Genomic DNA, 13232 nt, shown 5'->3' with positions numbered 1-13232 from the left:
AGGGCTGAGTTAGGCATATTGGGTGTTGTATCTCGTGCATGTAGCTCAGTTCTGATTCGTGTAGGCATTCAATAAAAGCATTGAATGAATGTTAATGTAGACATTTATTGCCTGCAAGTTGCAGAAGAGTATGTCTTAAAAGAGTATTTTAAATATTTGTCCAAGGTTACAACTGTTAACTGAATCTCAGATTTATTATTTATTAATATATTTTATGATGAGGTTTTTTTAAATTATGACCTTTAAAATGTTTTCTTCTAGTCCAGACTGCTGGAAAGAGAATTGAATCCATTCTGGAAGGATGGTGGGACAGGTCTTCCACCAGAAGACTGTAATGTATCATCAGTTACTAAAGGTATTCATATATTTTGGCTGTGGACACACAGGCATTTCTTATTACTTGGCATTAAGAGAATGATCTGAGTTTGTGGGTAGATTGGCAAGATGTATTATGAATTCCAAAAATGAATAATAACCCACATCAGATTTTGGGATTTATTAACTCCAAAGTTTATCACTGGTTATTTAAGTATTTCTGCTTGATGCTGTAATTTTGATCAAGTCTGGAATTTTCTGTGTCTGCTTCTGTATTGGCAAAACAATGCTGGTTATTGATTATCTGATGTGAAATTTGTATGGCTTCATATTATGAGCATCTATGGATGATTTCGAAAGGTTCAGTTTGCATATGACAAAACATTGATAAAATATTTGCAGTCTGGGGCTGGCACGGTGGTGTAGCGATTAAGTTTGTGTACTCTGCTTTGGTGGCCTGGGGTTCACTAGTTTGGATCCTGGGAGTGGACCTGTGTACCACTTATCAAGCCATGCTGTGGTGGGTGTCCCACGAATAAAGTGGAGGAAGATGGGCATGGATGTTAGCCCAGGGCCAATCTTCCTCAGCAAAAAAAGAAAAAAAAGTTTGCAGTCTTTTGAGGTCTTATTTAAATTATTAGTACTTAGGATTATTTATGATATATTTGGGAACAAATTAAGTGAATATGTATTTTTATGCTTGATAATGTTTTCATATTTGAGTTTCTATTTTGAATGGATTAATACAAAGTATGATTCTGTGAGGATAATAATAGTGCTTTGGTTTGTTACATTCTATAGCAAAATGTAAAAAGTATTAAGTCTGAAATTTCATGAAAATAATGTATAAACATTAAAGATGTGGTTTCATATCTTCAGAAATTCCTACTTTGCTGGCATTCATAAAATTTTCATTGACCTTAGGATAGTGCTGTTACTTTCCAGCAGATGGAGACAGAATATCTGTCACATAATCATACTTTATACCATAATTTAAAAAATATTTATATGCCAAATAAGTGTTGCATTGACAACTCTATGAAAAGTGTATTTAATTACAATTAACCCAGTATACAGATAGTATTGTAAATTATGATGTTATCTTTTCATGTTAGGGATTTATTTGTAGAATATTTTCCTGCTTTTTATACATTGTTTTTATTTTGGCCATTTGTTAAAATTCTTTTGTATTTTATGTAGAGATGTCCCTAGAGCCACCTTATATGTACCTTTATAGTTTTTATTTAGCAGTTTACTTAAGTTAATAGTCATTGTAACATTTTCTTTATTGCCTTTCAGCATAGGCAGATATATCTCTGCTGGGGGATATAATATTAGCCGTAGTCATACAATGGTCTCTTTGAAATACTGTTTTTTAGAAACTTAAAAAATAGTTTGGGGAGCAGTAAGTTAGCTCAGTGAACCATTACTGTATAGGACTGATTTTATGATCTAAGCTTTTACCGCCTATATTGTCAGAGGACTGTCAGTACATTCATCTATGGGGAAAACTTAGAATTGACAAACCCACTCTTTGAGGATTTGCAGTCAGCAGGTTCTTAACTATATTGGGGAAGACCCAAAGTTCCACCTTAGGTGGTATCTTTCCCCTCACTGAAACAGCAGAATCAAAGACGCTGGGAGAAAAACCCTACATAAAGCTTTTAGAGAGCCTTTCTCCTTTCCCCTTCATATCACACTTTCCTTTCCCATAATCTTTATTTAGAAGGAGGGAAAATGACAGAAAGCTTCTGTCTGTGAGAGGCTCAGATCCCAGAGTTGAAATTGTTTAGAAAAATGATCTGCAGGTTTTTCTGCGTATGCGGATAGTGGAGTTGTTGTGTTTAGACCAGTGGTAGGGCTGCAATGGTTAGGCGCCAAAGGTATTGTAACATTGGTATTAACGAGGTACGTGGAGATGACATAGTGTGTTTAGTTAAGGACTCTGACTTTGGACTTTAGCTACTTGGGATTAGAATTTTGTCATTTCCACTTATGATTTTGGGAAAGTTTCCAGATCTCTCTGAGTCCAGTTTACTCATCTGTAATGGTGAATAATGATAGTGTCTATCTTATATAGTTATTGTGAGGATTAAATGAGAAAATCTTTTAGCACAGAATCTGGAATATAGTAAATAATAATGATGACAATGGCAAATACTTGTCCTTATGATTAAATGTTTTGGGAAGTTTTTTTTTTTTTTTTTTTAAAGATTTTATTTTTTTCCTTTTTCTCCCCAAAGCCCCCCGGTACATAGTTGTATATTCTTCGTTGTGGGTCCTTCTAGTTGTGGCATGTGGGACGCTGCCTCAGCGTGGTTTGATGAGCAGTGCCATGTCCGCGCCCAGGATTCGAACTAATGAAACACTGGGCCACCTGCAGCGGAGTGTGCGAACTTAACCACTCGGCCACGGGGCCAGCCCCTTGGGAAGGTTTTATCAACAGTTTTTTGTAATGATTGAGGCGCTATATTTTCAATAAATAATTCATTAACCTTGATTTTTTTCCTTAGAGAAATTTAGGTGGAAAAGTAAGTAGACCATTTGCAGGGTCTATACAAAATTATTTTTAATCTATTTTAGTAATGGGAATATTTGTACAATTTTAAACTTTAGGTGGCACATTTATATATCAGCTTATTTTCATAGCAACCATGTGAAGATAGCAAAGTAGATGTTGTAATTTTATAGCTCAGGAAACTAAGGCTAAGAGTGGCCAGGTAATTTGCCTGTAGTCGTGTGACAGTACTAGAACCCAGGTCTTCCGAGTCCTAGTCCAGGGTTAGTTACTTTAGATTCTTCCTTAGAAGGCTGCATTTGTTCCATGTAGTTTGTAGAAATTCTTGTTTACAAACTCTTTCGATATGTTTTTGTTCTTCCTATAGGTTTTTTCTTCTGTTTTTTTTCTTTTTTTTTTTGCTTCTCGTTTAGAATCTTTTGAGTTGGAAGAAATTTCGCAGGTGGTTTAAATCAACTGCCTTGTTTTACAGATGCAGAAGCAAAGGTTCCAAGAAGTTAATGACTTGCTTAAGATCACAACTATTTAGTAGTAGCAGCAAGACTGAAATCTGGGTCTCCTGTTATTTAATTTATTGCTATTTTTATATTATCCTGTCTTCTGAGAAAAATAGGGAATGTATCCTAGATTCATTTGGTTGTATTTTGTCTATAGCAATATAACTTTTAATTATGATGGATGCATATACTTCAGTCTCAATTTTTGACTTATAAAAAACATATTTCAGATATAGGTATACATTAAGTGCTGCATGCCAATGAACTTTCTATAATTATTTGATATACCTTTATCTCAGTATAGAATAGAACAGGGACTGCGACTTAAGTTTTTACTTCCTACTGTGCTTAACAAATTTTAGTTAGTAAATATTCACTGTTTGTTAGATTGAATTTCCTGCTACATGATGCTGTAGGTTGGTATTTTTTGTTTGCTTTTTAAATATTAAATTTGGTGATTTCTCTTGTTAAAGATATTTCATTATTGACATCTCTAATTATAAGATTAATAAGATTATTGAAATAGAACATAAATTCAACTAAAGGTAACATTATTATATAAATATTTCTAAAGTGTGGATTTTACTCATGACTGAATTGGCTAAACATTTTTATTCCTGTTAAATTTTCTTGATAAATGTCAACACAGAGGAATAAAAGCAGTCTTACTTTTTCTCTGAGTTTTTTTTCTTTTTCTAAACTGTGTTAATGGCGATTGTTCAGGAAATTTTCACTATGCTTATCGGCACTTCATCAGTCACAGAACTCTTCGGAATAAAGAATTTAATTATATAGCTGGGACATTAACACTGTAAATTGCAGACTTAGACTCTAACTTTCTTGGGTAGTTGCGTTGTTAATTTTGAACTCATAAACTATGTAAATAAGGGAAAAAAGAACAAGAGCAAAATAAACTTGAATGAAAAATGAATCATTGAGTTAACTAGAGATTTAGGTTTTGAAGTATAATATATTTTAGACCTGTAAAGAAAGAACACATTATCTTAGAAGAGATTACTAAGTAAAGATAAACGTTGAGATTTAAATGAGGAACTAGAATTAGTTGAGGATTGAAAAATCTGTTTTTTATTTAAGTAAACTTTTTATTGAAGTTTAACACATACACAGAAAAGTACACAAAACATAAGTATACAGACTGATCATTTTCACAAAGTGAAAATGCGTGTAATCAGCACACAGTTTTAGAAACAGAACATTATTAGTATCCCAAAAGCTCCCTTTCTGGTCTTTCTAGTCAATAGCTCTTGCCAGAAAGGTAACCACTATTCTGTTTTCTAGCATGAAAAATGAGTTTTTCCTGGAATCATACACCCTATCCTCTTTTGTTTCCTGCTGCTTTTGTCCACATTTTCAGATTCATTCATGTTGTTGTGTAGAGTTGTAGTTATTCATTCTCATTGCTGTATAGTATCTATTTTAGGAAGATATAATCTATGATATATATGTCTATTTTACTGATGATGAACATTTGGGTTGTTTTCAGGCTAGGATTACTGCAGATTTTTCTGCTGGGAACATTTTTGCACCCGTCTTTTGGGGTCTGTGTGTGCACGTGGTTTGTTGGTTATAGAGCTGGGGTGATGTAAAGCAGTCCTATTCTGGGCAAGGAAAATCAGAGCAGAGTTTTGACTTAAGTTAGATTTCCTCTTTATGCGTATCAAAAGTTTGATGTATGTAGAAGTAAATATAGGCAGCTTAATAATTTTGTTGAAGACATTCAGTTTTTATAGTTGGTAATCACGACTAAAGTAGAATAATTTGGTTTAATATAAATTTCAGCATTATTGTCTATAATTTCCTTATTTGTTCTTTGTACTGTATTTGAGATAGCTTTCCCCCCATGTGTGTATCTTTATTCCTTATTTATTTCTGGGAATGCCCTGCCTATTCTTATCTTTGTTCGTAAAAAACCAGGTCATTTGTTTGAACCTGATTTGTGAAATTTTCCCAGACCTCACATTTAGAAGTAATCCTTCCTTTTCTCATTTTTCTATAGCTCTATATCTTTTTGTAATCTTTATCACATATTATCTTTATTCTAATTATTTATCCTTTTATCTTCATTCTCTTATATTACGTTTTTTGAGGATAGCTTTATTTATTTTTTCCTTGCTCAGAGTTATAAAACTCTATACCTTGCATATTTGGGTATTCAGATATATGTTGAATTTAAATGCTGTTATGATTTTTATATGTTCAAGGAATAATATTTTATACTTAAGACGTCTTCATAGAAACAATAAGTATTCTGTCATAACCACATGAAAAGTATAACTGACATTTAATATTGGAATTTAGTTTCAGTGGTAGAAGACGGTGGTTTAAGCTGGCTAAGAAAGTCTTATCAAAGAATGAAAGAACAAGCTGAGAAACAACATAGACGTTTCGAAGATATTGTAGCTGAAAGATATGGGGTGAGTAGTGGTAGTAAGGAGATATATGTTATTTTCAGAGTTATATGAGAAATTGTCGTTATCTTTGTCAGTGTTTTGTGTGCTGAAACAGTTTTGAATTGGATTGGTATTAAATTTAAAATATATATACTGTTGAAGCTATTTTCTGCTTTTCATAATTATGCAAACTTATGGAGCATATTTTTATTGACATAATGAATATAAGACTAAAGTACGTAAAATGTAAGTGTGTGTGTTTAATGTAAAAATAATATTTTATCATTGTGAGAAAATTTAAATGGTACAGGAAAGCCTCCATAGTATACCCCTGGAGGTAACCACTGTTGAAATTTTGGTGTATTTCAGTGTATTTGGTTTATTGCAGAGTTTTTGTTATGTTTGAGTTTTGGAATGTAACTTTCTTTTTAAGAATATACTTTTAAAACAGTGGAACCATGCAGCAATACACAATATTTTAGAACCAGCTCCCCCATTCACTGGGTGTGGATAATCTTTCTATTTCAGTAGCTATTGATGTCCTTTTTAAAAATTATTTCCAGAGGAAAGCAGGTTTAGAAAGTAGTAAGGTTTTGAAAACATAGGCAAGCCAAAAAAGAAAAAAAAAAGGAGAGAGAAAACTCATCCTTATTTTTAAGAGTATCTTTAACATTTTAATGTGTATTTTTCCAGATTTTTTTTCTGTTTGTTGTATACTTTTAAAATAGTTTCATAAAAGTAGGCTCATAGAATACTTCCTGCTTCTTTCACTTGCTAATATAGACATATTTGGATGCCAGTAAATATAAACATTTTAATGACCTCTTAGTATTTCATCTGTTTATGTGGTTTTACCATTATTTGTTTATTTAATTGCCAGTGAGGGGACTTTATATATTTTTATTTTTTCCCCTATTAAGTAGCACTGTGCTGACCATCTTTGTCCAGTGCATTTTGCATACTTATCTGATTATTTTCTTAAATGAATTATTAAAAATGAAATTGCCGTTTTAAAGGATATAGACATTTGAAGTAAGATATATATTGCCAAATTTCTCTACAGAAAGATTGAACAAATTCTATTCTTATTAGAGTGACTCTTTTATTACATGAGTTTCAACAGTAGGATTATCATTCTTTATAGTCTGTGCTACTGTGATTGGTAAGCAAACTTTTTCTTTGGTTTTATTTTTATACATTTGTTTACTACTGAATTGGAATTAAAAAAATTTTTTCTTGACCATTTGTGTTTTTTAAGTGAATTGATTATTGATAGTATTTACCCATTTTTCCTTTGGGACATTGATTTAAGATCTTTAAGTAAATCTTTTCAAATTTCTTCCTCTTAGTTTCATGTTTGTTTTTTACTTTGTTTATATGTATGTGCTATGGATACATTTTAAATATTTTTACCTGACAAAATCCATCAGGTTGTTTTTTTCTCATGACTTAATTCTCTATTGTAATTCATTGACAAGCTTTCTCCACTCCCCAAATGATAAAAATGTGCACCTATGTTTCCTTTGAGTAGTTGTTCAGTTTTATTTTTTTATGCACATCTTTAATCTTTCTGGAATATGTATTTGTGTATGGTATAAAGTAGATGTTTACCTTTCCTTAAGTCTTTAGATTAGTTGTTTACAATATATTAAATGAATCATTCTTTTCCCACTAATTTGAAATGGCACATTTATTATATATTAAATTGTCTTGTATGGAATGAATCTTTTTTTTTAATTTTTTTTTATTTTTTCCTTTTTTTTTTCTCCCCAAAGCCCCCCAGTACATAGTTGTATATTCTTCCTTGTGGGTCCTTCTGGTTGTGGTATGTGGGACGCTGCCTCAGCATGGTTTGATGAGCAGTGCCATGTCCGCACCCAGGATTCGAACTGACGAAACACTGGGCCGCCTGCAGCAGAGCGCGCGAACTTAACCACTCGACCACGGGGCCAGCCCCGGAATGAATGTGTTTTTTACTCTCAAATCTATTCCGTTAATTTTTCTGTTGTTTCCTAGAATTAGTATCATACTGTTATGATTATTGTAGTTTTCAATAACTCATTTAGATAGAGAATGATTATTGAACACCTATTCTGTGGCAGGATAAGTCTTTTATTAGTCATTAAAAAATTGGCTTTTCAGAGTCTGGCTGGTGGCATAGTGGTTAAATCTGCATACTCCACTTTGGCAGCCTAGGGTTCACAGATTTGGATCCCCGGTGTGGACCTACACACCACTCATCAAGCTATGCTGTGGTGGCATTCCACATACAAAATAGAGGGAGATGGGCACAGATCTTAGCTCAGGGCCAATCTTACTCAGCAAAAAGAGGATTGGTAACTGATGTTAGCTCAGGGCCAATCTTCCTCACCAAAAAAAAAATAAAAAAAAAAACAATTAAAAATTGTCTTTCCTTCTTATGTGCTCATTTATTTTTGTTAAATTTAGAATTATTTTGTCAAGTTCAAGCTCTGCAGAAGAAAACGTTTTTCCAAAATCCATAATAAATTTACAACTCTGAAATTTTGATTTAAATTTAACTAAATGTATAGATACATCAGGGACACTTAATATCTTTATAATGTTGAGAAATCTCATCCTAAAATATTTCTCTAGTCGTATTTATATTCTTAAATGAACTTCTCTGTGTAGTTATTATGTGTGTGTTGTTAAGGTTATTTTTAATTTTTTTAATTGTATATTACATTTTTTTCCCTTATGTTTTCTGACTGGATGTTGGTGATAGTCTGCCAGTTTTCTAAACTCTTGTCATTAAATCTAACTTTTTTTTTAATTGGGTTATCTGGGAAAATTGTTATATGCAAGTGATGATTACTTTTGCTTTTCCCCCCTCACTATTATAGTATTTAAACTTTCTTGTCTTCTTGAGAGAATTTCAGAACTTTGATAAAAGAACTGGAAGTTAGTTTTCTTGTCTTCCTGTGTTTAAATTATGACTTCCTGCATTTAAGATGAAGATTATCATGTTTAAAAAGTATCCTTGCATTCAAAGTTTAGTCAGAGGTGCTTTTTTGTTTGTTTGCTTTTGTTCTTAAGTTAGGAGTGGGTGTCTAATTTTCATGAAATAACTTTTATGGAATCCTTTGAGATGGTGTGATTTTTTTCCTTTTACTTTTTAATGAGATGAATTACTTTAATATATTTTCCAGTGTTGGACCATTCTTGCGTTCTTTGAATGATTCCCAATTTGATCATGGCATTTCCTTTAATATACTAATGAGTTAAATTTGTTAATATTTTATTTTGAATTTGTATCTTTATATATATATGGCCTTTTGTTTTCTTTTTATCTTATTTTTATTGTTTTCATAGTAGGGGTTATTAAATTTATAATTTTAATTGTGAAGTTTTATGTAATTTCTTAATGCTTTGCAACAGTTATAGAGTGAGGCATTTTGACACAGTAGTTAAAAACATTAGCTTTGTAGTCAGATAGTCCTGAATCTCAATATCAGGTTTGTTACTCTTTTGATGTGTGACCTCAGCTTCCTTTTTTTTCTTCTTTTTTGTGGAAGATTGGCCCTGAGCTAACACCTGTTTCCAGTCTTCCTCTTTTTGCTTGAGGAAGATTGTTGCTGAGCTAACACCTCGGCCAGTCTTCCTCTATTTGATGTGGGATGCCCCCACAGCATGGCTTGATGAGGAGTGCTAGGTCTGTGCCTGGGATCCAAACCTGCAACAGTACTGTTATTCTTGTTTTGTAAATGAGGAAACTGAAGCAGACAGAGGTTAAATAACTTAACCAAGATTACGTGGTTGATAAGTATATTTGAACCTAGGTATTGTTTCTAAAGCTCACGTAAGTGATGCAAAAAATGTAATATAATAAGCATTGGATAAATTGTGGTAACTGCTGTTTTTGTTGTTTTTATTATTACTATATTTTATTGAATCTAAGGAGCTACTAATTGTAGAGACACCATTATTTCATGTATCACTAAAAAAGGATAAAGCTGCCTATGAGGAATTGTTTTATTTATGAAAGTATTCTCCCCACCACTGCCATCATTTCTATTTTATTCATGGTGTCATTAAGTTTAAGAAACACATTAAACCTGTATTTTTTTTTTCTTTTGAGGAAGTTTAGTGCTGAGCTAACATCTGCTTCCAATCCTCCTCTTTTTGTTGAGGAAGACTGGCCCTGAGCTAACATCCATGCCCATCTTCCTCTACTTTATATGTGGGACACCTGCCACAGCATGGCTTGACAAGTGGTGCCGTGTCCACACCTGGGATCCGAACTGGCAAACCCTGGGCCGCCAAAGTGGAACATACAGAGTTCACTGCTGTGCCACTGGGCCAACGCCTAAACCTGTATTTTTAAAATAATTTTAAAATATGACATGTTATAGATTGTCTCTTCCTAGTCTAAGATGGTAACTTTAGGATATTTTGATCCTCCATCTCACCTGTTAGATTTTATTGAAATTAGTTAAAATTTTAATTCTAGTTTATTGCAAATTAAAAACATATCTTTTATTCTTGACAATTGTACTCAGCTTCACAACTGCAAGAACAATTATTTAGACCTAGCCATTATCTTTGCCATTTGGTTTATAGCATGCCTTCCTTTTTTCAGAGATCTTTGCCCTTATTCATTTATGGTTTGACTTAATGATCCTGACTAATTTTTCCCCCCGAGTTAGTAAGTGACTTGCTTTCTGATTCCTTGTGAGTTTGCAGATGACTTTCTTTTGTCCATACCAGGGAAGGATAGTTGGACTGTGAACTGAATTCTCTATATAGAATTATTGACTTATAATTCTTTTCAAAATTTGATCTTTATTCCTTTATCTTCTAGCACTTAAGTGTTGTAGATGAAAAGTTGATAACGGTCTTACTTTCTGTCCTTTCTAGGTAATATGTTATTTACCTACTCCTATCCATTTCCATGCTCATTACTCCCTCCTTCCCCTGATCCAGTCTTTGTGAATAGTTTTTGTGTGTGTGTGTGAATTTTGAGACTCAGGCATTAGAGTTTTTTTTATGTATGAAGCTTTGTATGCTTCACTGTCTCCCCTCCTCTAAAGCTATTGGATGAGCCCTTCAGATCTGGAAAATTATCTGGGGAAATCTTCTTATGTTATTATTACTTTGTTAGCGTTTTCTTCTATCATCGTTGCTTTTTCTTTCTGGAAGTACTAGTATACATGCATATTAGATTCTTTAGAATTAATTGTCCATGTGTCTTTTTCCCTTATAACTTACATCTATTTACCATCTTTTCCTAAATATAGAGAATTCCCAGGCTAATGCTGAATTGACTAATTTGGGTTCAACATTTTCTGTTTTTCTATTCACTATCTGTGTGTTTTTAAATACACAGTTTTCATTTATAAGTCTTTCTTGTTCTTGATCTGCTCTTTTTTCATGAGAGTCTATTATGTTTTAGCAGTGTAGTAGTCTCTTGAATCTCACTGATAGTAGGAATTATTTAAAAAAATTTACATCTTTACTGTTTTCTGTATTATATTTTGTTTTAGTGCTAGGTGTTTCGTCTAAGTAGCTTCTCTTGATCTCTCATATTTTTTTTGTTATTTTAGTAATTTTTCGTTAATTACTCTTTTTTTTTTAAGTTCATTTTAGAGTAGTGTATTAGTTTGCTAGGGCCGCCATAACAAAGTTCCACAGGCTGGGTGGCTTAAACAACAGAAATTTATTTTCTCACAGTTCAGGAGAATAGAAGGCTAAGGTCAAGTTGTCAGTAGGTTTGGTTTCTTCTGAGTCCTCTCTTCTTGGCGTGTAAATGGCTGCCTTCTTGCTGTGTCTTCACGTGGTCTTTTCTCTGTACGTGTGCATTCCTGATACCCATGTGTATCCAACTTTCTGCTTATGAGGACATGGATCAGATTGGATTAGGACCCAGCCTAACGCCCTCTTTTTAACTTAATCATCTCTTTAAAGGCCCTGTCTTCAAGTGCTGTCGTGTTCTGAGGTACTAGTGGTTAGCACTTCAACACATGAATTTTGTGGGGGAGGAGGGGCACAATTCAGCCCATATCAGGTGAGATGATTGCGTGGGTCTTTTTTTTCCCTTTCTTGAGTTTTTCTTTCATTGTGCTGCATGATAGTGTATCATGACACAAGGGCATATAGGGTACAAGTGATTGAGCCTTTTTTAATTTTAGATATCTTGTTTAACTTTTTTCCTTTGTAGTCGATGGAAATATTTCAGTCAAAATTAGAAGACGCTGAAAAAACGGCATCCACAAAAGAAGATTGTAGACGAGAACGGTGGAGGAGACCAACGTATTCAGATAAAGCACAAGGTAGTCAAGAAAGTAGAAAATCAGACTTGGTGAAATATAATAAAACTTCAAGAGATAGATATAGCACAACAGATATTGCAAACAGTTTCAATAAAGATAAGTTTAGTGGTGATGCGAAAGATGATAGATCTGGGTCTTCAGAAACATGTAGAAAACAGTCTCATCCAAGGCAAAATCAAGAATTTTCCTCTCTTGGAAATCTGAGACCTAAATTCTTAAGACCCTCTGATGATGAGGACCTGTCATTTCATTGCAAGGGCAGAAATTTTGAACCACCTAGTTCATCTTCAGCACCAGTCTCTCGGGATTCTATGCATCGTGGTTTTCAGAAACCCACAGAGAACAGTGAGGAAAGTTTACCATCATGGAGCCGATCTGATGGGAGAGAAGGAAACAGCAAACAGTCATATCAAAAGCCAAGAGATACCAGTTGCAGTGCTGATGATGGTCCTGTTTCAGAAGACGCGCGAGAAGAATCACAGGATGAAAGCTTGAGAGATGACACTCTGAAAAAAGAACATCTACAGGACACAAAGTCTTCATTTGCTGGGTATTTTGTCATTTGTTTTTTAAACTGATAAATGAATATTAAAGTCCAGAGTATTCAAAGAACTGAACTGCATTTTTAGGACATCAGTTATTAATTAGATATGAGTTATGATTTCCTGTTTCTTAAATTTGATGGAAGAGATAACATGCACACTTAACAATTTAGTAGTTTCATTTTATGGATTGCATTTCATTTCACAGTTTTATTTAACAGAAAGAGCTAGAAGAATTCAGTAGCTGTGTTTGCTCAAACTTTGTTGCTTTTTTGCAGTTTAAAAAGCAGTGAGTTAATAATCCTTCCAAATGGATGTGCTACAGGAGATATTTTGGTAGATTTTGTTAGTGCTGTCATATTACTTTCAAAGGAAAATACTCTGCTGTTAAGTGTAATCATAATTGTATATATAGCCTGCTGGATTACTGAAGGAAAATATGCTGCCATAGTCCAAATATGAAGTGAAAAAGATAGGTGGAAGATTGTGCAGAGGGAAGCATGGGTTATGGTGGTTGTTTTGCAGAGAAAGAAATAATCACTTTTGACAATTGACAGGTTTTAAAGGTAATGTGAGAGTTTTAAAAGCAAAATATACGTAGGATAGTGGTTGTACCTATAGTGATTAAGAAAATAGGTAGCACTTACTAGTTTTATTAT

The 13232-nt window shown here is 33.3% G+C and overlaps 1 protein-coding gene across 6 annotated transcripts in view; it reads left to right on the top strand.

Annotated features, from left to right (window-relative positions):
- The window catches only part of CWF19L2 (CWF19 like cell cycle control factor 2), a 115042-nt gene that overhangs the window by 27470 nt on the left and 74340 nt on the right, over positions 1-13232 (top strand). For all 6 annotated transcript variants that reach the window (XM_014741257.3, XM_014741258.3, XM_014741259.3 and 3 more), the window contains exons 6-8: positions 262-355; positions 5650-5765; positions 11920-12581. In XM_014741257.3, the coding sequence (XP_014596743.3) occupies positions 262-355; positions 5650-5765; positions 11920-12581 (872 nt within the window). The remainder of the gene's footprint in view (positions 1-261; positions 356-5649; positions 5766-11919; positions 12582-13232) is intronic.

This window comes from Equus caballus, chromosome 7 (genome assembly GCF_041296265.1).
Source record: "Equus caballus isolate H_3958 breed thoroughbred chromosome 7, TB-T2T, whole genome shotgun sequence".
Lineage (NCBI taxonomy): Eukaryota > Metazoa > Chordata > Mammalia > Perissodactyla > Equidae > Equus > Equus caballus.
Note: the sequence above shows the minus strand (reverse complement) of the source record. Positions and strands in the feature narration are given on the sequence as shown.